At 37.4% G+C, this 27,884-nt stretch overlaps 1 protein-coding gene across 4 annotated transcripts in view; it reads right to left on the reverse strand.

Moving 5' to 3' along the window:
* Nucleotides 1-3,149: 3,149 nt before the first annotated feature.
* Nucleotides 3,150-27,884, reverse strand: part of LOC111711171 (histone-lysine N-methyltransferase 2D) — a 29,444-nt gene continuing 4,709 nt past the window's right edge. For 2 of the 4 annotated variants that reach the window (XM_023485447.1, XM_023485446.1), the window contains exons 8-27: nt 27,332-27,458; nt 25,141-26,959; nt 24,313-25,060; nt 23,775-23,968; nt 22,734-22,943; nt 21,011-21,146; nt 17,733-17,845; nt 17,479-17,617; nt 15,790-15,847; nt 15,326-15,383; nt 14,738-15,037; nt 14,146-14,264; nt 13,789-13,903; nt 12,651-12,854; nt 12,327-12,428; nt 11,101-12,261; nt 10,662-10,966; nt 4,386-10,271; nt 3,988-4,096; nt 3,150-3,502 (exon numbers count right to left, since the gene is read on the reverse strand). In XM_023485447.1, coding sequence (XP_023341215.1) covers nt 3,431-3,502; nt 3,988-4,096; nt 4,386-10,271; nt 10,662-10,966; nt 11,101-12,261; nt 12,327-12,428; nt 12,651-12,854; nt 13,789-13,903; nt 14,146-14,264; nt 14,738-15,037; nt 15,326-15,383; nt 15,790-15,847; nt 17,479-17,617; nt 17,733-17,845; nt 21,011-21,146; nt 22,734-22,943; nt 23,775-23,968; nt 24,313-25,060; nt 25,141-26,959; nt 27,332-27,458 — 11,975 coding nt within the window. In that variant the 3' untranslated portion in view covers nt 3,150-3,430. The remainder of the gene's footprint in view (nt 3,503-3,987; nt 4,097-4,385; nt 10,272-10,661; nt 10,967-11,100; nt 12,262-12,326; nt 12,429-12,650; nt 12,855-13,788; nt 13,904-14,145; nt 14,265-14,737; nt 15,038-15,325; nt 15,384-15,789; nt 15,848-17,478; nt 17,618-17,732; nt 17,846-21,010; nt 21,147-22,733; nt 22,944-23,774; nt 23,969-24,312; nt 25,061-25,140; nt 26,960-27,331; nt 27,459-27,884) is intronic. The other 2 variants (XM_023485448.1, XM_023485449.1) reach the window with 2 other exon arrangements.

The following is a 27,884-nucleotide window of genomic DNA, read 5'->3' on the forward strand; positions in this document are numbered from 1 at the left end:
ATTTGAGAGTATATCTCTAGATTTGAGAATATATATTTCTCGATTGAAGAATATATTTGCAGATTTAGGAATATATATTTCTAGATTTGAGAACATATATCTAGATTTGAGAATATATATCTAGATTTGAGAGTATATTTCTAGATTTGAGAACATATATCTAGATTTGAGAATATATATCTAGATTTGAGAGTATATTTCTAGATTTATGAACATATTTCTAGATTTAAGAATATATTATTAAAGCTTTGCACCATAAGGCTGCACAGATATAGGGATTAAATAATTGAATAATTTAATAAACTAAATTGGTTAGTTCAGGGTATGAGAGTAAATCAGTCACCATCTTTCCTATTGATAAGTTGTTTAAAAGAAATCCTCTGATGGGAGGTTGCGTGAATGTTAAATAGCATGTTTTAAAATGTTCTCCGGTGGGAGGTTGCGTGAATAATTCTTACTCCGTTTCATCTAGCTCCGGCTCCGGTGGGCCGGAGCAAAAAAATATGCTGCTACTATCTTCCAGCATTCCCTTATAATATTGTTTTATCAAAGAAATTTTGCTCTACAATGAATATGTTTGATATATGTATAGTAATAAAATAAAATATTGAATTTTAACTAAGAAATAAATAAACAAAAGCAATTTTCTGACAGTATTTAAAAAACAATGAGTGAACAGTAAACTAATAATGAAATCTCTTTTTTTTAAAGAAAAACAATGATTTTTATTTAATTTAATAAAAATTTGAATCTCTTAAATTTGTTAATAAAATATATAACAAAGATGTATACTAAATGTTAGTGATTCCTAAGTAGGGGTTCATTTTCTATGACACCCATATCATAGTCCGTTAATCCTAAAAACAATTATTTATTAATTTTAACTCTGAAACCAAATATATTTTTATTTGGATCATTTTGTCTCAGACCCTCTTTAGAGACACTGACACTTTTTTTAAACTATTTTTTTTTGGCTAATCCATAGGAGACTTAAATCAAAATAGAAAAATTACAATTTAGAAATATTATATTTATATGTTAGTTGTAGAAAAATAAAAAATGCCACAAGGTGTCCCACGAAACATGACAGTTGAGAGATGACTTGAAGACCGTCTTACAAATTTGTGGCATTCATTCGTCAAAGAAATTCCCTGCATTTCAAAATTGTGGTCTGCCTTTTTTATGCTTTCAAAATAACCAGGGAAATAAAGAATTTCGTTCTGATTTAGACATTTTGGTTTTATTAATTCAATCGAAATCTGAATGAAAAGGTTAAGGAAAAGAGAGTTTGGACCTTGGATAATTTTACAATTACCTGCAAAAGTTGAGCCGAAAAGAAGAAGGAGCAACATTATTGTATTTTTTTATTGTTTTCTTTCCATTACATCTTTTCACTTCCTTTAGATTAACTTAACTTACTTACTTTCAATTTACACTTTTCATATCATTTCTAGGTTTATTTTTACATACTCTCTATTCAATGATTAACTAAACCTTATACCATATATTCAGGAGATAGATAGATAGATTATCAGGTATATATTGACGGGCTCCTATTGGTACAAGTAGTAACTTCAACGCGGTTAACCCTGTGTGTTGGTGCACCACACAAAATCACGTACCGCGAAGTACAGGGTGTCCCAATAAACATGGAATTCAGTGACGAATTCGATATCGTCTTTTTAAATAATTCTTTGATTTAGCATAGTGATACCTACTGAGAAAGCTGTAAGAGTTTCGTCTGCTTTGTTCACATTTTGTTTGTTTATGTTTTGACTGCATACGGTTGTACTTAGTAAAACAAGAACATTGCAGTATACAAACAGAGTAAACTTGTCCGTCTACACTGTTCATCTTGCGGAGACATTATAGGCAATTCTTTACAGTCTTTTACCCTTTTCATAAAATAAACTCTAGCAGACATAATACTACTATGGCTTTTGAAATAAGGTATTACAATGCTAATTCATAACAAAGACGATATCCAATTCGTCACTGAATTCCCATGTTTTTGGGACACCCTGTATAATGATCATTCTATTGAATTCACTAAAAAGATGATTTGATGATAGGCAAAAGACCATTAATAGAAAGAAGGAACAAAATTTCAGAAGACTAATTTACAGAAGAAAGTTGTAACAATAATCACGAAATGGTTAGAATCAAGATTTTATTTTTGGAGCGGGGGAAGGCAGACGGCTATAAGCCACAAACGTTCGGTCTTCCATGCCACATGCCATATTACTGGGCTATAATTAGGTAATGAGCCCCCTGGCCTCCCCTCTCCTAAAAGTAAAAAATGTGGTTTCCTACCCATGAGACTGAGCACCCCCTATCCGATAAAGATGACGAAAGGTTAAAACCCGGGAAAATTCCTGTTTACGTCTCTATGATGCTAGGTTCCCAGATTGCAGAGATAAGAGAGTTACAGAGATCGATTAACACCTATAATATGCGATATTTTCCACAGCATGTTCTATTGTGTAAAAGGACTGTACACTACCAATCAGAAGACATCTGTATTTAGGGATAATTCAGGATCATTTCAATAGGAAATGCAAAATCTTTAAAAATAGACAATGTTCATAAACGTTATGTTTTATTTTTTAAATCGGAGTATTTCTTTAAAGTTGTAAAACTTAACCCCTGAATGCAACTCATGCAACAAATGGCCGTGAGATGTCAGTCAAAAAATATTGCATGGAACCGTAGCATGGCGTTCCGGGACACTATAGGCCTGCTAGCCTATCCAGGTAGTGTATGAGCAGTCTGTGTAGTCTGTGCCATATTGTAAAGATATTCAAAATACTAGTACTTAATATCAGAAAACTCTGAAATAGGATGACGACTTTTAGACTCAAGTTAGGACTTTAAATAATTCAATGAACATTAAACACAGCAATTGTGCAGTGCTAACAGGCCCATTTCACTTAATATAATATAGATAAGTATCTAGCAAAACTATTTACAGTGTGACGTCAAATAAAGTGTTGTTGTAATGTCGTCTTATTTTCTAGTTATCACTGTCTGTGGAAACAAATTCTACTCTATAAATTGTATAGTTAAAAATTAGTTTAGTCTTAAGTAGTGTATATTATATTAAATAAAAAAGCTATTTACATGTCATTGATAACAATAAAAACTATCGGTAAACACAAATATGTATATTGTAGATAGAGAACTGTACAGAAAACAAAATGGTCTCTTCATACCGGGATTGCGGCGGTTTTTGGTAACGGTTAAAAAAGTACATTGTACAGTGTACAATATGCACAAATATGTACATTATACATTGTAGTAAACAACTCAATATTGATAAACTAACATTGTCATTTATACAGAGAAGATTGTTCTTTCATCTCTTTTCGATAAACTGTATACATGCGTCGAAATAAGATTATTTAAAAGTATAACTATGATTATAATTTCTTCAATTCATCCATTTTCTGCAGTTTTTAGCTTCACACATACAGGGAATTCGATTCTCGTCCTCATAGTCAAACTAAAAACAATTTCTTTAGAAATTTTAATTAAAAACACAAAAATTGTGCAACTAATTAATTAAGGTTTTATGACTTAATAAGTCTGCACTTCACCTCTAGCGATACCAAACTACGCCTATGTAATGATAATGATAAAATGAACAGTTAGCTAATTAGCTAAATGACAAACCGACTAAATGAATTTTTGCCTTGATGACTTTATAACTAAATGACTTAATGGCAAAATGACTTAGTGACTAAATACCTTCAAAACTAAATGACTTCATGACCACTTGACTAAATAAGAAAATTTACTGACCGACATAATGACTGAATGACTTAGTGACTTTATTACTAAAAGACTAAATGGCTCAACTAAAAAATTGATTACAATTTTTTAAGTTGCATGTACTTTTCATTGCATTTCCATAATTATAAGATAAATATTTGTATTATGCTTTATTGCAGCGGATATCCGACAATAATAAAAAATATGGAAAAATACCTTGTAGTCGTATGAGAGTTCCTCTCCTCTATTGATTCTACGGTTTGCAAATATAATAATATGCCAATCTGCCAGCTCAACAGTTTCAGTCACACAGTTAGGATCACAACTAAAATAATATTATTAGGTATAATGCTCCATTTGTTTCTTATAAAATATTAAAGTATTCGGCGTTTGTATCAATACAATGAAGGCGACTTGTCTACTTAAGTTTTTATTTCTAACAAGCCTTTAAAATTACAAGTTTACAAGTAAACAAAAGAGAAACTGTTAATTGACAGCCTTTCATGGTTTTCATGTTTGTGTTTGAAAGCGTGATTGAAAGCAAAATTATACTCGAAAGTCGTTTTTATTATATTGATAAATACGACGACTGTATATTTTGTATAATTAATTACCTATGGTTGATGTATCTAGCAACCCCTCCTGATAGAGTTGCATCCACAACTCTTTCATCATCCAGGCGGAACATGTAGATCCCACGGTTCTGGGATTCATATCTTTTCTCTCTAATATCTGTCAGGTTGGACCTGATCACCTCTCCGATATACTCAATGATCATCTGACCCTTCTCCAGGTCCCTGGCCGCATAGAGTCCTAAACCTTGAATTTTTGAGCGTGCAAGAACAACATTTTGGCGCCACTCCTGCTTCATTTTCCTGTACTGAGAGCTTTTGGACTGGACAAAATTCTTGCTGTAGGGTCCAACAGTTTCTAATCCTATCAGGAAATCCCCGAAATCTTTAGCAACCCTTTGATTTGTCTCCTTAGTTGCTCCAGTGCTTCTCTGGAAATTATGAATCCGTTTAACATGAGTTCTCAGCTTTGGTTCGGATCTAGCACATCCAGTAGGATTGACAGCTAAGGGAAGTTCCAGCATAGGATTACGTCCATATTTAAAAGTGTAATCTGTCAAAGACTCTATTCCAGGTAAACTCTCTAAAACCTTGATAATGTTGGGCTCAGTAAAACCAAACAAATCCTCGCCAGAAATATAGGGAGGGAAGATTTTAGTATTATCTGACTTTTTCCTCAGTTTCTCTATCTCAGCAAGGATGGGAGTCCAGGCACCGAGACAAGTTAGATCTTTGAAAATTATATTCTCATGGCCGGGTTCTTCAACTTCAACCACAAACTCAGGTCGATTATCTACATCAGCAATACTGCAGAAATATTTGCATCTCTTGTTGACATTCCTCATTGACCAATAAAAACGAAGAATCTTGTACCCAATTGGATAGATAAAGTTCTCACTATGGAAAGTATTCAGCTGATGTGGCAGTAGTTGACCAACACTTAAGAAGGTCAGCGCTCCAATTCTGAGGACATTACTCTCCATACCTGTTGACATGACATTAGCCACTTGTCTATTCTCATCCCGCTCTATATACACTCTTCTGTAAACAGCCAAGGTTGTTAATTCATTATCTTTCTCCCCTTTAGGCTGATGCTGATTACAGAATAAAGTTTTGTTCTTGTAAAACGTACATCCATCCTTTACAGCACAATTAAGATGGTAAAGGTTGGTACAACGAGTTTTGAAACATTTAATGGTTGCATGATTTTTCTCACAGATATTACAGAAGGAATTCACACTGTTCTTCAAAGCAGTTTCAACATTTACCAGGGCACCAGATACAGTTTCATAAACTTCTTCTGACCAAAGAGCACAGTTCAGATGAACCCATTTATCAACCTCGTAATTAAGAAGACGAGCAGGTCCATCAGCTGCCGCATCTCCCCGCATGTGACAGAAAAGACACTGACGAACATCTTCAGCTTCTCTTGGTGGCATCATGGTGATTCCAAGCTGGAACATCATCTGGGTTAAATCCTTCTCATTCATTATCTTATTCTTGCGCTGATTTCCCATACTCATAGTCCAGTTCTTATAATGTAATCCCTTGAATAAAGGACCCTTTTTCTCATCCTTCTTAGGAGTATCCATGAGACAACCTTCCTCTCTATACCTGGTCTGATAGTCTTCAAGCTGCTTCAAGCTCTTTATCTTTTCAGGGATCTGAATCCCAGTTTTCTTAAGAGAGAAATTCAAGTAACAAGATTCATCACAGAAAAGTAAATCATCACAAGACTCATCCTTTTCAGGTTTAGTGAGAAATGGGAGATCAGACGACTTCTTTTTTACCATGTCATGCTGGATTACCATTTCACACTGCCGGCAGATCTTAGAACTTCGGTTTAGAACAGATTGGAGATCAAGGGGGACTCCATCTTTGCCAAGATCTCTCTTCACACGAAACACAGCTTTCTTAGAAGATTTGTCCTCTTGCATCCACTGTTTAGGTGGTTCTATCTCTAAAATTTTAGCCAATCCTTTTAAAGCTTTAAATAATGATTTTGAACCTCCGCCAGACATCTTAATTGTAACTTCTCTAGTGTTCTCATGCTTTTCCTTTAATGGCTCTGGTATTATACCCAAAGTCCCAGTAAGTCCTAGAAAACCCTTTTTAGCTTTCTTTAGTCCTTCATCTTCCTTTTTCTTTAAGTTCTCCTTGTCTAGGTTAGTTAAATCACTTAATGTAATGGACTGGCTTGGTTTAGGTTTGATTGGAATGGGACATATTATGTCTATGCTTGGACTGGAAGGCCTGGACATGATGTTCGGGGGTCCAGCTAGATTCTCCAGCTCCTCATCAGTATCATCTGGTTCAAGATCATACCAGGTCATCATGTTATCTTCCGCAACAACTGCTTTCTCAGGTGAATCTGTTCCAGGTTCTTTCTTTATTTCAACTTGACTCTTGTCAGACTCTTTCTCTGTATCTTCAACTTCTTTCTTTATGCCATTATTTAGCTTCTGCTCAACACTATCCTTCTTATCAACTGCCTCAATACATTTCTTTCCCTTTTTGTTTCTTGGAAGAATATCTGGTTCTGGACTTGATGAATAGAATAGATCTGGAGAAATATACCCCTCATGTCTAGGATAATCTAATCTGCGCTCAGCTGTGAATTCTTGGTTGTAAAATCCTCTCTGATTGACACTCAAGGGTGGTATATGTGGGACTGGCGGCTCAACTCCAAATGGCATAGTAGAATAGTAATCCCCTTCTGAGATAACACCTCCAAATCCAAATGTCCCATCAAGAGTACACTTTTGGGCTTCATTTTCTTTACTCAAAACCTTAGCAATGTCTCCAGTGCCATATGCAGAGCATGCATTAAAACAGTGAGAGAGTCTGGGTTCCACAGTTGGTATAGGAGGGAGATTTTTCAACTGATGCATAACAGTATCTATATAGTTGTCATAATCTCCTTCATCTAATCTTGAGCCTTTCCTTGGTCTCTGCTTCTTTAGTTGGGGTCCATCCTGTATAGATATTCTTCTCTTTTGCTGCTGAACAGAGGGTCTTCTTTTCAGCTTATTATCCAGCATTTCAGGAGTAAGTGATCCATCCATCCTGTCAGATCCTGGTGTTGGACCCCGGCTTGAACCTGTATCATCCATATCATTCTCACTTCTTGGTGTCAGAGCAGGTGAAGGAAGTGTGGAGCTATTTGGAGTACAGGGTGCCCCAGTTCCCATCTGCATCTGATGTGGAGGAATATTTAACCTTAAGCCTCCAGTGACACCAGAATGTATTGGCATTCTACTGCCAGGAACCATTCCGACCATCTGATGCCTGATCCCAGGATTGGATACTTGGTTGATCATTTGTTGCATTTGACCCATAGGCCGGGTCATTCCTACCTGAGAGTGTGGATACTGTCCTGGAATAGGACCCCTGTTCCCAATACCAACAATTTGTTGAGGTGGGTCAAAGTTCATACCCTGCTGCTGTTGATGCTGTTGTTGCTGCATTCGTATTTGCTGCTGTTGCATCTGCAGCTGCTGATGCCTGAGCTGCTCCTGCATTTTCTGCTGATGAAGTTGCTGTTGCTGTTGTTGGTAGATGGTCTGTTGTTGCATATGCTGCTGAGTTGAAAGTTGGCCAGGTGGCACAGGAACCTGGGATTGGAGAAGGTTCTGAATACCTCCTGACATATGGCGGATAACATTCTGCTGTGGAATGGGAGGGCGCTGGATGATACTTTCTTGATTTGGTTGCACCTGTACAACTCCTGCCAAAGAATTTGGTGGTACAGGTTGGTTAGGAAGCTTTGCCATTGAAATCTTGTGCGAGTTTTCAACCAACATTCCAGCCAATCCTTCTTGCATGTTTGCAGGTTGATCCATTTTTCCTGAAGACATGCTAGAATGTATACCTGAGGTCATAGCAGTAGAGGCTGACATTCCAGAGCTATTACCAGAAGGCATGACAGAATGATTTGTGGAGGACATTTCCACATTCATCCCAAGATGCATTCCACCAGACATGCCCTGTGAAATTCCAGCTTGCATGCTCTGTGGTATTCCAGAAGGAGTACTCTGCAACATTCCTGATGGAATACTCTGAGACACTCCACTGGAAAAACTCTGTGATACTCCAGTTGGTATGCCTTGAGGTATGCCTAATGCAATGCTGGAAGACATGCTATGGGGAATTAATGAAGATTTGTTTGAAGACAATTGTTGGGCCAAAAGAGGAGATTGGGATTTAGCAGCTAGATGTTGGGATTGGAATTGCTCATCCCCTGGGCCTTGTTTTCCTTGATTGATTTCAGTGGATACACTTGGAACTTGGGAAGCTAAGCTTGAGAGTTGAATCTGAGGTGGTTCCTTTAATTCTCCAGTAGTTGACATTGATGGCACACTGTCTGATTTGGGAGGAATGGTAGAAGAGCTGAGAAGTTGTTTAAGTAATACATTTGTACTTTCTCCTTTGTTCATTGATAAATCTCCAGTAGGTGCTGAAGAAGTGTTGGATGTGGGTAATGCCATCATCCTTGGGCCTTGATAAGCATTTGTTGTTATTAGATTAGAAATCATCCGAACACCTTCTTTTGTAGTTGGTATGTTCTGTGTTATTATATTGGTGGTATTCTTATTAACAGTTGGGAGTGAGAAATTTGAGGAAGAAAGCGTTGATGATTGGAATGGCAGATTGCCTGGTGGAAGAGAAGTTGGATATGTAGAATTATTTGAAGTTGAGTGGGGCGAAGAGAATGATGCTTGACTTCTGAACTCCATACCAGAGGTGGTTGTAAAAGAACTAGAAACTGCTTGGCTATCTTGCACTGCATGTGTTGGGTTTAGTTGAGAAGGGTTATTTGATACTAGAGGCATGGGAGGCACAGAAGAGGGCTCAGAACCTACTCCAGTAGAACTAAATGGAACATTAGTGAAGGGATAACTTGGGTTGTTAATATCAACCTGGTTGGGTAACCTTGGCAGATGAACAGCTTGTCTTGAGTTTAATCCACCTGGAATACCAATGTTAGCTTGATGGATTGAGCTTGGGGGCATCTTATGATGATCAGGATCAGAAACAGACAACTGAACCTTGGACTCAGCTGTGGAGGGGTTCAGTATTGATGGATAACAGCTAGCCTGGCTGGAAGTTGTGTTTACTGACATTGCAGGAGACAAACTAGGAGTGGTGTTAAGACTGTCCTGGGTGGATACCCTAGTTACAATGACAGAGCTGGTTGAGGTACTAGTCTCCAGGTGGGGATTTAACTCCTCTGAAGATGCTGGCAAGCTTGAAACAATTGTTGTGGGACCAGCTTGTGTCACAGCTACCGCTACTGTAGTTGATTCAACCTGGGGAGTTGCTAGAGGAGTACATACGGGAGGAGAACCTCCTTTTAATCCTACAAAATATCCCCAACCCCCTAGCTGAACTCCTATTCCAGAGAACCCTATGCGAGGACCAGATCCACCTTGAAGCCCAAAAATACCATCTCCCCAACCATGTCCTGGTGGAGCAGGGATTGCAGGGTGGTGAGGACTTCCTCCACCACCACCATGATTGGAATTCATCATTCTAACTTGGTTGATCTGAGGAGCCTGACCTTGGTAACCTACTTGTTGGTTATTGATAGTGTCAGGACTAGGAGAAGGTTGAGGCCCTGGGGTTCCGGGAGTTTGGCGACCAGCTGAGCCAGGGGTCTGTCGTCCCGCAGATCCAGGTGTATGGGGTCGGCCTGAAGATCCAGGGGTAAGGGGTCCTCCCTGGCTGTTAGGGGTGCGTGGAGTTATAGGACGGTCCATGGCAGGACTTGGTACTCCACTACTGCTGGTGCGACGAAGAGGACTTATTCCAGCTGGAGTAGCTGGACTTCCGACACCAGAGGCATGTGAGGGCGACATTCCACCTCCAACCCCTCCAGGTCGGATTGACTGTAAACCTTGAACTCCAGGCCTGGTTATCATCATTTGCCTAAAAACCAAGCTGATTATTTTCATAAAGTGATATTCATTGGATATCTTTTCTTCAATATTTACTTATCCCTAATACAGAAAATATAACCCCTAAAAAATCAGCCCTTCTTGCAAACAAACCCAACATCTGGAATTTTTTTTAAGAATTAAAGAAATTATTTTGAAAGAAAATGTATACCCCTGAAGTTCAGAGAAAATATTTTTGAGACAGGACATATTACAAACAGATTTCTGACACTGACAAAAAGAACTTCTTTAGAAGTTAGAAGTTCTAATCTGTCCTACAGTAATACAAAAGTAATTTTAATTTTTGAAATTGTTCCTCTCTCTATCTGTAGCCCCCCCCCCCCTCCTCCTGCACTCAACAAATATTGAAGATTGTGTTCACCTTTGAGGTTGCTGCATTTGGTGATGCTGCATCTGCTGCTGTTGCATTTGCTGTTGCTGCATCTGAATCTGTTGATGATGAGGAGGACGCATAATAGGACCACCGGGTCTCATCAATCTCATACTTTGCATCCTCATCTGATCTGCCCCCATTGGTGGTCGCATTCCTGGCATTAGGCCAGGCTGAGGAGACCCTTGGGCCATGCTATAACTTGGAGACATATGCGGTCCATGGTTCTGAGATAGCATTGGGGACATTGTGTTTGGTGGGCGCTGCATTCCACTTGCCATGTAAGGATTCTCCTCCTAAAATAAACACTAAAATAAGAGACACTAAAAATTGAAATAATTATGAGAATAAGAACAATAGGTTAAATCTAAAATACCCCCCCCCCCGTATGGGAGAACTAGATAAAAATATGAATTGTTTAAATTCTCACCATGCCATGAGTTTTGGGAGATTGAGAGTGAGGAGAAGCAGAAGAATAATTTCCAGTTATATGGCCTGCTGGACTTGCTGGTAGGCTTGGTTGAGGAGATTGACTTGGATGTGGTGACATGCTAGGATGAGGTGACATGCTAGGATGAGGTGACATGCTTGGATGAGGTGACATGTTGGGATGCGGTGACATTCCAGGATGTGGAGACATTCCAGGATGAGGTGACATTCCAGGATGAGGAGACATATTAGGGTGAGGGGAATGACTTTGAGAATGCATGGGAGAATGTCCAGGTCCAGGGGAAGGAAGTGGACTAGTGGTAGGAAGCATTGGAGATGTCATACTTGGTGGTCTTTGTTGACATTGAACAGGGTTGGGAGAGGTCACATTAAAACTTCCAGGTGATGTCACATTAAAATGTCCTGGTGATGTAACGTTAAAGCTACTGGGACTTGGCTGACCCATTCCAGGGGATTGGCTGCTCATGTGTCCCATTGGTGACTGCTGTCCAGCCATGTACTGAAGACTCTGACCAGGACTACCAATTACCTGTCCCTGTGGGGACATCATCCTCTGCATCCCTGGTCTTTGTAGTATTATACCGGGTCCCATCATACGCATCTGCTGCCCCGGCTTCTGTCCCATTCTCATCATCATCTGCTGTTGCTGCATCTGCATCTGCTGCTGCCCAGGCTGCTGATGTAACATTTGCTGCTGCTGAAATCCTCCAATCATTGCTGGGCGGACCTGTGGTCCTCCTGGGGTAGCAGATCTTTGAACATGGACCATTCCTTGATGAACCATTCCTTGCTGAGGCATACCTTGTTGTACAGGTTGTACCATGCCTTGTTGGGCCATACCAGGTTGACTCACACCTTGCTGTTGACCTTGCCATTGACCTCCAGGTATAACCTGCGGCTGTCCTCCAGGTCCCATTGATGGACCCTGTTCTCCTGGCATCCCTGCAGCCTCCAGAGCTTTCTGCTTCTTCTGCTTGTGATCTGCGATGATCATGCCATGCTGGCGGGACTGCTTCCGAATAGACTCAAGAGACTTCTGGAGTCCGTTGGCCTCACTATTCACACGCTCCAACTCAGCGGCCTCTAGTTGTCCCAACTCATTCCCATTCTTGTTCATAGTTCGCTTCTTAGAGTTTAATGACTAAAAATAAAACAATAAATATGAGCAGGAAGTTATTTAAAAAGTAAAGTTTTAGGAACACCAACCTTTCTTTGCTTTCTTAGCTTGGTAATTTCTGTTTCATAATACTTGAGCTGCTGGTTAATTGCTCCATCTTGTTGCTGTAACCATTGTTCATATCTTCCAACCTGAAATTTTTATTAAAAATAACTTTTTCAATGTTCGATGTTTTTATTTAATTTTTATTTTGGTCATTTTCCAATAACAGTGAGGATTGAGGACTGAGGAGTGAAGATGATATAAAAATATATCAAATTTATTTTCAAACTCAAGTTTTTCTATCTGTGAGAGTGAATCTATTTTTGGCCAAATTACAGAAATCCTGATTTATTTATTTATTTATTATTCACCTGTCTTCGTTCCTCGTCATTCTGTGGATTGTCTGGACAGGGTGGAGCAGGTGTGGTCTGGAGAGGTGGCGGGGGTGGTCTTTCAATCATGGGTGTAGGAGGACCAGGTACAGGTCCAGGACCAGTAAGAGGTCCAGGACCAGGACCAGGATGAACTCCCATCTCGGGACCGCCTACCGGGTTCCGCTGCTGCAAGGTCACCTCCTTAATAACGGAATATTGTTTAAAAATATTTTTTTTTAAATAAAAAAACTTGGTTACGACTTTTCTTTTATTTGTTTGGTTTCTTAAAAATCCTTTATTACCAAACTTTACTGAACTTTTAACAATAACTATAGTACTTGTTGAACACAATTGCTAAATTTTCAACATTTTTCATCCTGACCAACAATTAATTATTATTGGGGCTAGGTCAGGTCTCTAACAGGGCTTGACCTGATTGGTGTTTAAGCTATTTTCAAACCATCAGACCAGGAAAATAAAAGACAGGGTTTCCAACAACGAATGAGGCTTCAGAATTGACTATATAGAGTTTATGGGTCTTTTTTCTTGCATTCATGCCTCAAGGTCCCCTACAATTGTAAACTTGATTCTTCCTTGCAAAATCATTTGATATTCAGACTTGAATTCTTTTATTAAAAAAAGTTCTGGACAACGTTGAAATCTCCTCCGTTGTGGGGTAACCTTTAAGGTGAAGCTTGTGCAATGTTCATAGAGATCACGGAACCTCTCTTTTAATGGTTATCCGGGGATTCCATTTCGTTGAACTTTGCAGATATAATTTTTATTTCTATTTCTCGAGATATAAACAACTGTTCAAATAAATGGTTAAACATGTATACATCTATATTCTATATAATTAAGTAGATATGTATGTTTGTCTGTATGTTTTTCCGATTAAACTCGGGAACTCCTTAACTGATTTGCCTCAATTTCGATTGGGAAACTCAATAACTTAATAATGATTAAAAATTAAATTTTTTATGAGATAATAGTTTAAATTTGGGTTCTTAAGCTAGTTTCAAGTTATCTTATTTAGGTTAACAAAGTAATGCATGTTGGGATTATATCCAGTAAAATCCAGGGATTAGTAAAATTCAATAGTTCAGTAATATTTCTGTTCTAATCCTGCAGGTACCTGAGGGTGCCTCCAGACCTGCGCCTGTATTCTAGGTCCCAGCTGTCCTCCTATTTGACCGGCCAGCATCGGTTGGTACTGACGGATCCCAACCGTATTTCCAGGCATGTTTGGCCTGAACAAATAAGCATTTAAAAAAATTCAAAAAATAGTAAACTTAAAAAAACCTTTTTTTCTCGTTTGTTCACTTTGGCAAGGTTATGAAAAATTGATAATCTTGATAAACAGTAGATTTTGAAAATATAAAATGGCTTAAAATAACTGTGACATAAAAGTCGTCTCTGTTCTTCATCTTAATAATAATTGTCTCATGATTTTTAATGAAACTTTTTTAGTAATAACTTAGTTATGAAATACCTTTGAATTCCTTCCTGCAAATGCTGCTGAGCTCCTTGATTTAGATTAGCTCCGGGTTGCTGCTGAAGCTGTTCTCGCTTCTCCTGCTCAAGAAGGTCCTGGATAAGCAATGGCTGCTCCTGAAATGATATTAACAATCCAAATCTTCTCTATAAAATTTCCCCCAAAAAAGTTTGGCCACAAAATCAAGTCTGGCTTTCATCGTACAGACTTAATATTTGTGTTCTATCATAATTAATTTTTTTTAAATTTTTAAATTTTAATTTTATCTAAAACTTTTTTATAAATAAAAAAGTTTGTCTCAAATTTTCTTCCTCTCAAATTAAAAACAGCAAAACAAAAAATTTATAAATTTATAAAGTGGCTTGGTCGCCCTATGTATTTTCAGATAAGATAACGAACTTGATGATTAAATATTTAATGAAAGAACAACGAGAGATAAAACTTTTAAGAAGAAATCATCAAAAATTATGCATAAGGGCATAAATGCATAAAGCTAAAATGATTGATTGGTAGAAGGTAAAAGATCGGAAAAATACTTATACGATTTTTCTACGAGGAGTTAACACAGAAAAATTTGAAAGTTTGTTACCTTAGTTTGTGGGTGTCCTGGTGGTGCATATGGAGGCGGAGGTCCCCGCCCACCTGGCGGTGGAAACTGGTTTCCAGTGTAAGGCGGAGGATGCGCCGGTTCTCCAGGTTTAACATTCACCTCCTCCTCTCCATCCAGGTCGTCGAGAATATTCGTTTTGGACGAATCGTTTCCGTCCAGCGCATCCGCAAACTCAAGGATGTTGAAGTTGTCGCCAAAGTCACCGAGCAGGTCATCGTCGTTAACACCAAGGTTTGCGTCAAGAAGGTCAGAGGATCCGTCACCTTTATCCTCTCCACTCTGAAATTTTAATCAATGATACATTTTTATTACACTTAATAAAAGTGCAATATTATCTTAACAACGGTGTTAATGGGGCTGTGAGCATAATTTAAAGTTACCCTCCATGAAATGATGGTAATGCCCGATTTAAAATTATACTTTTAAAAGCTTTGTGTGATTAAATATGAATTTTATTTCAAAGTTAATAATTTTAAAACTAGTTATTTTTAATTGTGGTTTTTCTCCAAAAATAATTGGCACATATCTTCTGCAGGAAAGCATTGATATAGGAAAATGTATAAATACCTGATGAAGGCCCATCTCCCCTTGGCCTGGAATGCTTTGCGTATCCCCCATACTAGGCCTGATCAATCAATCATTAATCATTAAATCAATTATTTACTTATCGTCATTTAAACGTCAAACCAATCAATCAATCATTTATCCATCGTAGTTTAAACATCAAATGAATAAATCAATAATCATTAATCGTCACTTAAACATCGAATAAATCAATTATCTACCTTTCGTCACTTAAACATCAAATAAATCAATTATCTACCTATCGTCATTTAAACATCAAATAAATAAATCATTTATTAATCAATCAATTTTTCACTTATCGTCCGTATCACTATAAAGCAATCAAAAAACAATCTATCAATTATTTATTTATTATCTATATACAGAATTTCAAAATCAATAAAAAAATATTGGTCTACCCCCCCCCCTTTCTCTCTTTTCTAATAATACGGTATTCAACTCAGTACCTTGGACCGACAGGAAGTGGTGACCGGAAGTGCGTCTGCTCTCCAAGATCTCCAGTTTCTGCAAATATTCATGTTAAGTTTGATATCATTTCGGAAGTGAAGAACTGGAAGTACAGCTTATTTAACACAACACCTTATGGGATTAAATCTATTCGCAATCTGGATCCGGATCCAAGGGACAAAATAACATTTCAATCCCTCAATGGTTAATCAAGTTTCAACAACAAAAATCGGAAACTTATGATTCGTAAAAGAAGCTGCTAAAATCTTGACTGCTTGGTCTCGAAATGGCAAGATTTACTTCAAGGAGAAAGATGATCCAGATACTATTAAAACTGCTTAAATTTGTCCTTTATCTCATTACATTTCTGCTCATGTTGCCTTCCATTTTTAACCAAAAGAATGGAAACCTTTAAAAAAAGCTTGCTTCTGTTTTTTTTAATCGCTTTTTTTAATATTTATTTCATTTTGGTCTTTATTCTTTCTTATATGGTAGAAGGAGAAGGATTTTATCTCTTAAAGCACAGAAATCCCTGAACTTTGCACTGATTCATCCTTATTTCCTATATCGTCTAATTGTTTACAGCTGTACATATGCCAAAAATATTAAAAAATTGTATCTATTGCAAAAGAGATGCATCAGGCTAATTTGCAATGCTAAGTAAAATGCCCACACAGACCCTCTTTAGAGTCCCCCAAAAGCTTAGGAATTCTTGTCATTATCAAATAGGTCCCTTTTATTTATAGCTACAAATTTTCACATGTTTAAAAATTCTTATTTTTCTCAACTAAAACAATTATCGTTGGAAGCTTAAAAAACATGCACACTGAACACTGAACACTGTACAGGGTGGGAAACATTAAACGTCACTCTTGTATTAAATAATAACAATTCAGATGTGTGCATTGCAATATGAAATACAAATTTAACTCGATAATAAATATTTGTAAATATTCCTTTGTGGTAGAGAGTTTTTCAACTGCTTAAAAAAAACTTGATGGTTCTCAGAGAAAATATATTTCGAAATTTTAAATATCCTTCTCAATTCTTGAGGTGTAGTGTATAAGTTGTCTATATTGTATATATAAAATGTATTTTTAATTTATCTTTATCCAATGATATATTTTTGTTAATTATAAAATAATACCTAAAATCTAGACATATTCTAAAATGTATATTCAACTTTAATGAGTTTTCTATACAAATTTTACTATTTAAAAGTAAATATTCAACTCTACGGTAATTTGACTCTTAAACTATTATTTTATTCTAAAACGGCTATTTAAATCTAAAACGGTAATTTAACGGACTATTTATTACAAAAACGGTTATTTAACTCAACAAGATTATTTAACTCTAAGGCGGTTATTTTATTTAAAAACGAGTATTTGACGATTAATGAACTTTTAAACGATTATTTAACTCTAAAACACTTATTAAACTCATAAACGGTTATTTCACTCTAAAACGAGTATTTAACTTTAAAAGAATTATTACTGTAAAACATATCCCAGATATTTGATTATCTCCTGAATGAAAATAAACTACAGGATATTGTTGTATGAAGACTGTAGAGGGTAGCATATTAATGTTTAGTAGGAAACACAGGGAATATTTGTTAGGTTGTCGAAATAACCTTTTACAATCAAGGATTCAATCAATCAATCATTCAATCAATCCTGTTGTACCTGGAACCCAGACTTTTGTAGTTGAGACCGGGGTTCCAACAGTTGCCCCCCCTGGATGTTCTCCAGGTGAGGGTATGGGGCGCTGAAGGAGATTACGGAGATGGTTGGAACTATCAAAACTTTTACCACCCAACAGAGGCTGCAGAAGTACATGTGTTTATAAACTAAATCAACCCTTTGATATGCCTTATAGGAATTTTATTTAATTGATTAATATTGGTCTTGCTGGGTTTTCTTATTGCTACATGTATTGCCTGTGAAAGACGAGCAGCTAAATGGGACATGCTTCCCCCCGTGGGAGCATAGGAGGAGGATGAAGAGGATGACGATGAGAAGTATGATAGGGTTCCTGGTTCAGATTCATCACCTAATCAAGACGAGAGAATAAGATCCAGTCCTGTAGTATCGAGGAAACTTAATTTCCGCAGAAATCAGGGTTGTAAGAGAAATGTGCGTCCTTCACCAATGCTTTGTGCGTCCTTTACCATTAATTTTGGAAAACCTGTGCGTCCTTCACCAAGGTTTCAGAAGACCTGTGCGTCCTTCACCAATCACCAGGGTTTCAGGGAGACCTGTGCGTCCTTCACCAGGGTTTAAGGGAGACCTGTGCGTCCGTCACCAGGGTTTCAGGGAGACCTGTCCGTCCTTCACCAGGGTTTAAGGAAGAACTGTGCGTCCTTCCCTACATACTTGAATGCCAAGCAGAGAACAAGCAGTTAAAACAATTTTTTTCCCACCGTGCAGAGTATAGTTTATCGTCGTTGTTACACGAAAAATTATGCAAATTTGGTAGAATTATTAAAATTAAAGTTTGTTTGTTTCTTTGAATTCATTGAAACCCTGCATTAACTGACCTAACATTAATTATAGCCCGGCCCTGAACCATAAAAAGATAGTTTATAGCTAGTTCCGTTTATTGATGTATAATGCATTAAAAAGGAAGATAATAGCAGGATGAGAGGGGATGGAAATTATAGGAGGAGAGGGGATTTTAGAGAGGAGATGGGAAAGGGGGGAGGAGATGGAAAGATGGAAGGAGGAGATGAGATGGGAAGGGAGGAAGAAGGGATGGAAGGAGATAAGGAGATGAAAAGGGAGGGCCGGAGAATGGATGGAAGGAGGAAAGTAGATGGAAAGGGAGGGAGAAAGGATGGAAGGATAAGAGGAGATGGGAAGGGATGGAAGGAGGAGGAGATGGTAGGGGATGGAAGGAGGAGAAGAGATGGGTAGGGAGGGAGAATGGATGAAAGAATGAGAGGAGATGGGCAGGGATGGAAGGAGGAAAGAATAGGGGATGGGTAGGGATGGAAGGAGGAAAGGAGAGGAGATGGGAAGGAATGGAACGAGGAAAGGAGAGGAGATGGGAAGGAAGAAGGAGGATTGATTAAACAGATTGTAAACTTCAGAATGTGGTGTTGTGTTTGATCCACAAAACTAAAGGGTAAGTGCACCAACACCAGTGAAGTAATTGATGATCTAACCTTCACCCGGGGCCAAGGAAGTTAGAAATCTGTATTTATGAATGGAAAAAAGAGAGTAGTCTGTATAGTCATGAATGGAAGGAAGTGAGTAGTCTGTATACTCAATACTCATGGACAGAAGGAAGTGGGTAGTCTGTATATTCATGGATAGAAGGAAGTGAGTAGTCTGTATAAATAGAAGGAGGTGAGTAGTCTGTATATTCATGGATAGAAGGAAGTGAGTAGTCTGTATATTCATGAATAGAAGGAGGTCAGTAGTCTGTATATTCATGAATAGAAGGAGGTCAGTAGTCTGTATATTCATAAATAGAAGGAGGTGAGTAGTCTGTATACTCATGAATAGAAGGAAGTGAGTAGTCTGTATATTCATGATTGGAAGGAAGTGAGTAGTCTGATATATATGAATAGAAGGAAGTAAGTAGTCTGTCTGTATATTCATGATTGGAAGGAAGTGAGTAGTCTGTATATATATATGAATAGAAGGAAGTAAGTAGTCTGTCTGTATATTCATGATTGGAAGGAAGTGAGTAGTCTGTATACTCATGAATAGAAGGAAGTGAGTAGTCTGTATATTCATGAATGGAAGGAAGTGAGTAGTCTGTATATTAATGAATAGAAGGAAGTGAGTAGTCTGTATATTCATGATTGGAAGGAAGTGAGTAGTCTGTATATTAATGAATAGAACGAAGTGAGTAGTCTGTATACTCATGAATAGAAGGAAGTGAGTAGTCTGTATATTCATGATTGGAAGGAAGTGAGTAGTTTGTATATTCATGATTGGAAGGAAGTGAGTAGTCTGTATACTCATGAATAGAAGGAAGTGAGTAGTCTGTATACTCATGAATAGAAGGAAATGAGTAGTCTGTATATTCATGATTGGAAGGAAGTGAGTAGTTTGTATATTCATGATTGGAAGGAAGTGAGTAGTTTGTATATTCATGATTGGAAGGAAGTGAGTAGTTTGTATATTCATGATTGGAAGGAATTGAGTAGTTTGTATATTCATGAATAAAAAGGAACTAGTTTTCCAATAAAGTTAAAATTTCTTCTTATATATTTATGCATTTACAGTTAAACTGTACCGAATACACCTTTGTTATGCAAGTCTACCGTAGAATAGTATATTAAATGAATAATTAAAAGCGACGTAGGACATATTGAGATTCTGTGCATAACAAAAGAAAACATCCTCAGGAAACCGAATAGTACAATAATTACATTTTAGAAATGTAATATGTAGAAATCTATATTTTTAAACCTCCGATAGAAAACCCTAAAAGTTCAGCAACATTGTAAATTCAATGTAAGAAGAAAACAGGAGAATAGAACCATACAATATCTAGTGAAACGTGTTTAAAACATGCTGTTGGTGCGGTTTAGAGAAAAAACCTAAGGACTTGATTTTATTTTTCTGTTGACATCCTTAGGTTTTTCAAGCATTAGGCAAGATGCTTAGTGCAACAAGCATGACATGGATTTTAAATATAATTTTTAATTACTGTTGATTTAAAAATGTTCAGATCTTGATCGATCAAAAAGTTCTGATGTAAGACAATCAGGGGCAATGATTACATATTAAGATTGAGGATTATGTACAAAGGATGAGGGGTTCAAGGAACTGTCGTAATGTTAAGTGAGATCCCATTTAACAAATAAAAAAGAAAGGCAAGTCCGATTCCCGACGGTACCCTTTAAACCTTTATCTGATCAATGAGATATTGTGGGTTTCTTGATTGAAAATTGTTTAATTCTGATAATTTCCTTCCATTGTATCTGCAGAGAAATGTGCAAACTCCAGTTGAAAAAATGAGTTTTTAAAGATGACTGATTCTTTCTTAATCAGACAAAGCTTTTTAGGTTTTGTGAATCGGAAGGTGACAATGGAACTAGTTTAAAGCTCACATAGAAATTTAAGAACTAAAACATAACAAAATAAACGTCTTTGACGTCTCATCCTTTATGGGTAACCCTGTATTTAAGCATTTATAGTTGATAAAACAAAATTAGAATTTTTGAAAAATGAATAAGAATGTATTTAAAATAAAACTTACTAAGATGCTGAAGTGGGTTGTTATCCAGACCTCTAGGTTGAACACTTTGAACACTGTGTACTCCTTGACCTCCTTGTACTCCCTGACCTCCTTGTACTCCTTGAACTCCACCTCCCAGATTTACCATAGGTTCACCCTGAACAAACGAATATTTATATACTTTTAACAAATACTTAAACTTATTTATCAATTTTGAATTTCATAAAATTCGTTGATTTTCAAGAAAAGTTTAATTTCAGCAATAAAACCATGATTGTTCTTTTGTGGGGGGGGGGGGGGAAGAGAAAATTAATACCCAGCCCTTACTTTATGTTTCCAAGATAATGCAAGGGCTCAAATAAATTTATCAGTTTTTCACACAAAAACATTAAATAAATTGTTAACCCTAATAACAGTTTGCGGGGAGGATTTCAGTACAAAAAAGCATTCCTATAACGTTTCTAAAAGATTATTAAAAACTAAAAAACAAACCAAACTAAAACACTCAACCAAATCTCTGAGTCTCTGCGTTAGTAGAATTGCTACAACAAAGTTCTGATAAGCAAAATATGTGCATTGTAATGTTTGCTACTTTATATAATATTATTAAGCACCGCAACTACAAGTAAAATTCTGGTGTTACAATTTCATGCAATGTAAGATTCCTGATTATTTGCCGACCACGGAGCAGAAGGAGACTACACACAATGGTTCCTTAAAGGGAGAATTACCCAGGCCCCAGTTAAGCCTTACCCAATTCACGCGACATCAAAACATATTCTTTTAATGAAATCAAAAATCTCACAACTTAATGATAGCATTTTTTTCTGAATCATTTTTTTTCTTCAAAAATCATTTTTAAAATTAGAAATAAGAAGAAAAATCTTTCAAATCTCTGCTAGCCTATACAAATCTCGAAAAGTAGATTTTCATACTGCACTCGATTTGCTATTCCCCCCCCCCCCTGTCTATTTCCTGGTTAACATGAAGGGAGGATAAATATTTATGTTCGGCCCTGGTTCAATCAAAACTATTTCAATTTGATCAAACTAAAATTATCCTTCACCATCACATGTAATGATGGTCTTCATTCTGAGACCCGTCTTTAAACATTCATAGTTTATTTTCAAATCTGATTTTCCTGAAGTTTGCTTTTATAATATTATCCAAAATGTTTCTATGAACGAAGTGTCAACAAAAACGAATTTTAAAAACGATTTGTCAAAAGCAAAATCGTGTTGGTTAATATTTTTAAATAATATAATAAAAGCATAATTTGGATTAGGAAAAACATCTGATATGCTTGTTCAGCCTCTGAAAAGTTCTAAAAACCTTGAATGTTTAAAAACGAACCGATGCCCATCCCTAGTCACATAAAATTATGTACAAAGCTAAACACAACCTTCCCTTCAACCCAACACGATAACAGGGTGTCCAGAGAATTCATATTTTAAATGTGAACGGGTAAAATAAACTAAAATAACTTAATATTGTAAATATGCGAATGTCTTCAAGAAAAAGACTGAAGAATCCAAATGAAGTAAATAAAGATCAAACGTAATTCTGAAAATTAGGTTTTAGTAAGAAAATTGAAAACTTCAGGGCCATTTTTCTCTTCAGAAAACAGATCAGCAAATACGACCATTAAATATCTATTAAAATGAAAGTACTCCGCTGTGAATCTTAAGAATCTAGCAGATAAGTAGAAAAACTTAGTTTCTCTGGTACACCCTGCAAAACTGACCAGGGATTGATAGGGGTCTCCTGGTGACCCTATCAGGGGCATCATTGGATCACAGGGACCTAGTAGACCCTCACACGGGGATGCTAGATCAGAGGCAAAGGGTGAGAGGGGGTAAAGAGGACAGGGGGATCTGGGGTAGGAAGAAATAGAGGGTAAGGGGTTAGGATCGGAATGGGAGAGGCGTGTTTGGCGGGATCGAGCCAACTTCGACTAAAAATAAGTAAACTCTCTTGAAATAAAAATTAAAGATTAATGTCTAAAAATATCACACTAAACTAAACTAATAAATAAATGAATAGAAAATAAAAAAATTCAGTCAAAGAATTAAATAAAAAAAGAAAGAAAGATATTTTCAATGTAATCTTGCCAGAGCTAAAAATTTTAGAATGGTGGATATCGAGATAATGCTTCATCCTCCCTTTTTGCTAATCCCCAGACTAATTTAATCTTAAGATTAATTTCTTGAGATTATAAATGCGCTCTTTAACTTTTGAAAACCGGTTTTTAATTTTTCCCGCACTTGTGGTGTCATATCAATCGATTAAACGAACGTAAGTTTTGGATTTATGTTTATAAAGACAGTCCTCAAACGTGATAAAATATGTTTTTAATAAGTTCATATTCACATTATTAAATTTATATTTCTTCAAATCCTCTAAAAGCTGGCTTGTGAACAGCTGACTTTTATAGTTCAATCGGATATTAGTCCAATCGATACAGCATCATATCTGTATTTGTAATCTAACGTATCATTATTACATGTAGTAGAAAATGGGATATCCAAAAAGAGCGGATCAAAATTAAAGTTAAAAGTTTCCACAGTGGATATATAATTATTCAGATTAAGCGATCAGGATTAAGGGTATCCAATTCTAAAGTTTTCAGCTCAGGCTACATTTTTGTTGCATAAAACGTGCTGGGTCGACTCTACACTGGGTAGCCTGACTTGACAGTACGAATGACTGCATATAAAGTACGTGCTGTACCGGCACGGATCATGCAACTTTTAGGCTGGGGTATTTTTAACTACTTTGTACTCACCATAGGTCTGTTAGTCCTGCTGGCTGTCCTATTCTCGCGTGCGCGTGTTACATAAGGCGCGCGTCTCTCATTCGGTAAAGTTTTCCAAATCTTCCCGATCTGTTTTATCCTATCATTCCAGCTTGGGAACTCCGCCTTGAGATTCACGTGATTCACGTTGGCGTAGAGGATCATCGCTATTGTAGCCTGGTCCCCTGAATATAAGCAGGGGTAGAAACAGGGGTACACAATTTTGATTATCTTGGGGAAATACTTTTGGATACTTTTGACCCAATTCCTCAATTAAGCGAAAAAAAACACTTAAAAGATGTCTTGTGGGAAAAAAATGATTTTCCCTAGAGACAAATTTTGTTGAACATTTAAACCCCTTCCTCCCATATTTCAAAACCTTTTTTAGCATTAAAAATGTTAATTTATTACTAATTGGCTTTCAGGAGAAAATAACACTCATATTTGATAAATGAAAAATTGTAAAACAACAATCAGGAATTTAAACTAAAAAAGTATTTCATTGAGCGATATTAGCTATTTAACTCACCTAGAGGTTCGTCAGCTTCCCATTTCGCCATATGCGCACCTTGGGCGCTCTCCTTCGTAATCCCAACAACAGGGTTCCCTTGTCCTCCAGACTGTGCACTTAGTCCAACCTGGGTCCGTACAATTTGACCAGGTTGTCCTTGATAAACGATTTGGCCTGGTTGAACATGTCCCAGTTGTCCTGGTTGACGTATTAGACCCGGCTGCGCAATGTGGCCGATTTGTCTGGGCTGACCAAGTTGACCGAGCTGAGGATGTCCTGGTTGATTAAGCTGACCTTGGATAGTTTCCCCCATCTGTCCAGGTTGAACTAATTGTCCTAATTGTCCAGGTTGTCCAGGTTGTCCAAGTTGTCCTGGAGGTTGTCCTAACATCATTCCTGTAGCAATGGGTCTCACCATTTGCATCTGTCCTGGTCTCATCATACCGGTTGGCATTTGTCCTCTTATGTTTATCATTTGTCCTCCTACATTTGACATTTGTCCTGCAATATTAGACATTGGTCCCGCAGTGTTTAAAAGCTGTCCTCCTGGATTTGACATTTGCATTTGTCCTCCTTCATTAGAAATTTGTCCTGGAACACTTCTCATCGGCATCTGTGACATTTGACTTGAATTTCCCATTTGGGACATTTGTGATGAGTTCAACATCTGGGAACCATTTTGTCCTCCCATTGAGGTCATGCCCATAGACGCAGTAGACATAGGCGTTCCCATTACAGAACCAGGTATAGTGCTTTCCATTCGCATCTGAACAATTATATATAAATAGATTAAATACTTGAGTTTGTTATAACGCTTTATAAAAAACAATGACGTCTCTTAATTACCTGATGTTCTAAAGTTTGGAAGCCCTGTTGGCTAGAAACAACAACTCTGGAACCTAAAGTATTCTGCATTGTCATCGGTTGCTGTTGCATGGGTGAATGAGCTTGAGGCATGCTCTGTGCTCCTAGCTGAAGTTGAGTCCCAGGCATGTTTTGTTGTCCTGGTAACTGCCCTCTGATAATGTTCTGATGTCCTGGTTGTGGTGGTCTTAATATATTCTGCGCTCCCATTGATAATCCTGGAGACATACCTTGTGATTGTGGCTCTGGTTGCCTAGGTGCTTGTGCTTGAGTGTCTATTGGTGTTGAAGGGTTGGTACTGGATTCAATAAAGGAAGGAGCTAAGGTAGCTGCCTGATTTATTTGGTTGGAAGTAGAAATCAGTTCCTCCTTGATGGCAGCAGAACCAGGAGACGAGGATTGAAAGGAGTCAAAATTTTCAGACAATTTGTTTAAGGTGTCATTAACAGAGCTTGGCAAGGGATCATTAGGCTCCATCTTTATCTCAGTTTTAATCTTAGCCTTCTCCTCGTTGTCAACAATTCCTTTAAGTATATCCTCCATATCATTAGCATCAAAGTCTGGACCCAGCATGTCCCGTAACCCTGCTTCAAGTTCGTTGTTAGCTGTACTTGGATTGACTTCATCCATCTCCTCATTAACTTCCTCAGCCTCATCCAGAGCACTCTCGTCAATATCAATTTCTCCACCATTCATTAGTTTGAAGAGATCATCGCCGAACAAATCACTGGGCAGCATCAGATCTTCATCATCCATTTTCTCATCTTCTTTGATAAAGCTCTTACTGTCCTTGATATCTCCGTGCTTGAGAGCATCTAACTCTTCCTTTGCAAGTCTGGCTTTGTCCACAGCTTCATTAGCTGCAGCTTCCGCAGCTGCTCTAGCATCTGCCAACTCCTGCTCTTTTTCCTTTTTCTCAGCTTCTTCCTTTGCTTTCATTTCCTCCAGAGCTGCAAGTGCATCTCTGTTTAAAGTCAGCGAGGTTCCTTCATCTTGCCTTGCAACTCTCTTTGGGTCTGCTAAAGGTAATTCATAGTTTTCATCTACCTTATCAGGGCACTTAACCATAAAATCTTTACCAAAGAAGGAGTCTTGAATATATTCAGGATACTGAACTAGAATTTTGTTCTTCTTTGGTCTCCAGACTGGGCGCTTCTTCTTGTCCTCTTCTGGGGATTCCTTTTTGTTGCTTGTCTTGGGAGTTCTTGTTTTAGCCAGAAATCCTCCAATACCGACCTTCTTGAGATCTCTGTATCGCTTCTTTCGGAGAACCATAAGTCCATTATCCTTGACTACAATTGTGAACCCCTCAGGTGCATCAGGTGCACTTCCATCTGCTAAAGGTCTAACAACATCCCCATCTTTATGATGACTTTGAACAACTGAGGATGGCATTGGTTTATCATCATCCTCATCATCATCATCACCCTCTAAGCTATTATCATGACTTCCTCCCAAGGGATCAAGAGAGTTAAACATATCAGGACCAAGACGTCGCTTCCGTCGAACTCGGTCTTTTTCTATCGTCAGAGATTTGAGATGCTGCATCCCACGTTCACTCAGCATGATCCCATCCAGCATATAGCTGGCGTTGTTATAGAAACCTCCATAAACTGGATATTCAGGACTGGGCGGGGGTGATGGAGGTTTAGTTGCCTGCTCTCTCTCCTCTTGGGTCTGCATAGCAAGATGTGGGGGAAGAGCTTCAGCTGGCCGACAAAGCTGACAAGAGTATCCAGCCACGTGACATTTCTCCGCATCTTCTTCTGTCATAATAGAATCACATTCACCATGGCACCACCTAGAAATATTACATTTATTAAAAATACTGTAATTACATATTTAGGGTGCAATTTTAAAGCATTTTTGCAAGAAACAAGTGCGAGAATTTAATCAATTTCGTAAAAAACACCTTCCAATGCACTGATTTCGTCATGGATTTTGTTATAATATGAATGTCCACCAAAATTGAATTGATTTTTACTATTTATGAAGAAGCAAGTATTAATCATAATGTTATGGATTTTGATCAAGTCAATTTTTCTTTTTTCATTTCCCCTACTTTTACATTGGTTTTAGACAATGCTGAATGCTGATTGGTAATAACTGAACCCCCCTTCTCCTCCTTCTCTCTCTTTTATTCGAAAATGACTAGAAGATTGTGTTCACTAACCTTGAGCAGTTAATACATTGGACAATAAGCTCACCCTCCTCATAACCCTCCTCACAGAGAGGGCAGAGCTGGAGGGAGTGACACTGACCACAGGTAGAGTAGTTATCAAACCAGCTTGCATTTAATCCTGAACACATGGAATCATGGTTTAAGATATAAAACATACTTAATGGCAATTCTTGTATAAAATAAGAACTGTACAGTGTACATAGTACAAGAAAAGATCTGTCAGCTATCTTGGAGAACCCAGAGCCCAAAACTTAAGAAAGTGTATCGTCATAAAACCCAGTAATGAAAATCGGATTTCACGAATGGGGTTCGGCAATTTTGTAGATATCAATATACTTTTAATGAATAATATTTTACATGGTTAGTTTTATGTTCTCTCTTTATTTTATATTCTTTCATGTAAATCTACACAAATGTAAATACCCCAAAAATGAAACTCAGTTTTGTTCAACGATACTCTTTTAAATTTCAAACTCAGACTGCCAACGAGTTACATACAGAGCGTCCCATATAATATCAGATTATCTCCAAGCTTTAACGCCAA

The sequence above is a fragment of the Eurytemora carolleeae genome, unplaced genomic scaffold (assembly GCF_000591075.1).
Source record: "Eurytemora carolleeae unplaced genomic scaffold, Eaff_2.0 scaffold232, whole genome shotgun sequence".
Classification (NCBI taxonomy): Eukaryota; Metazoa; Arthropoda; class Copepoda; order Calanoida; family Temoridae; genus Eurytemora; species Eurytemora carolleeae.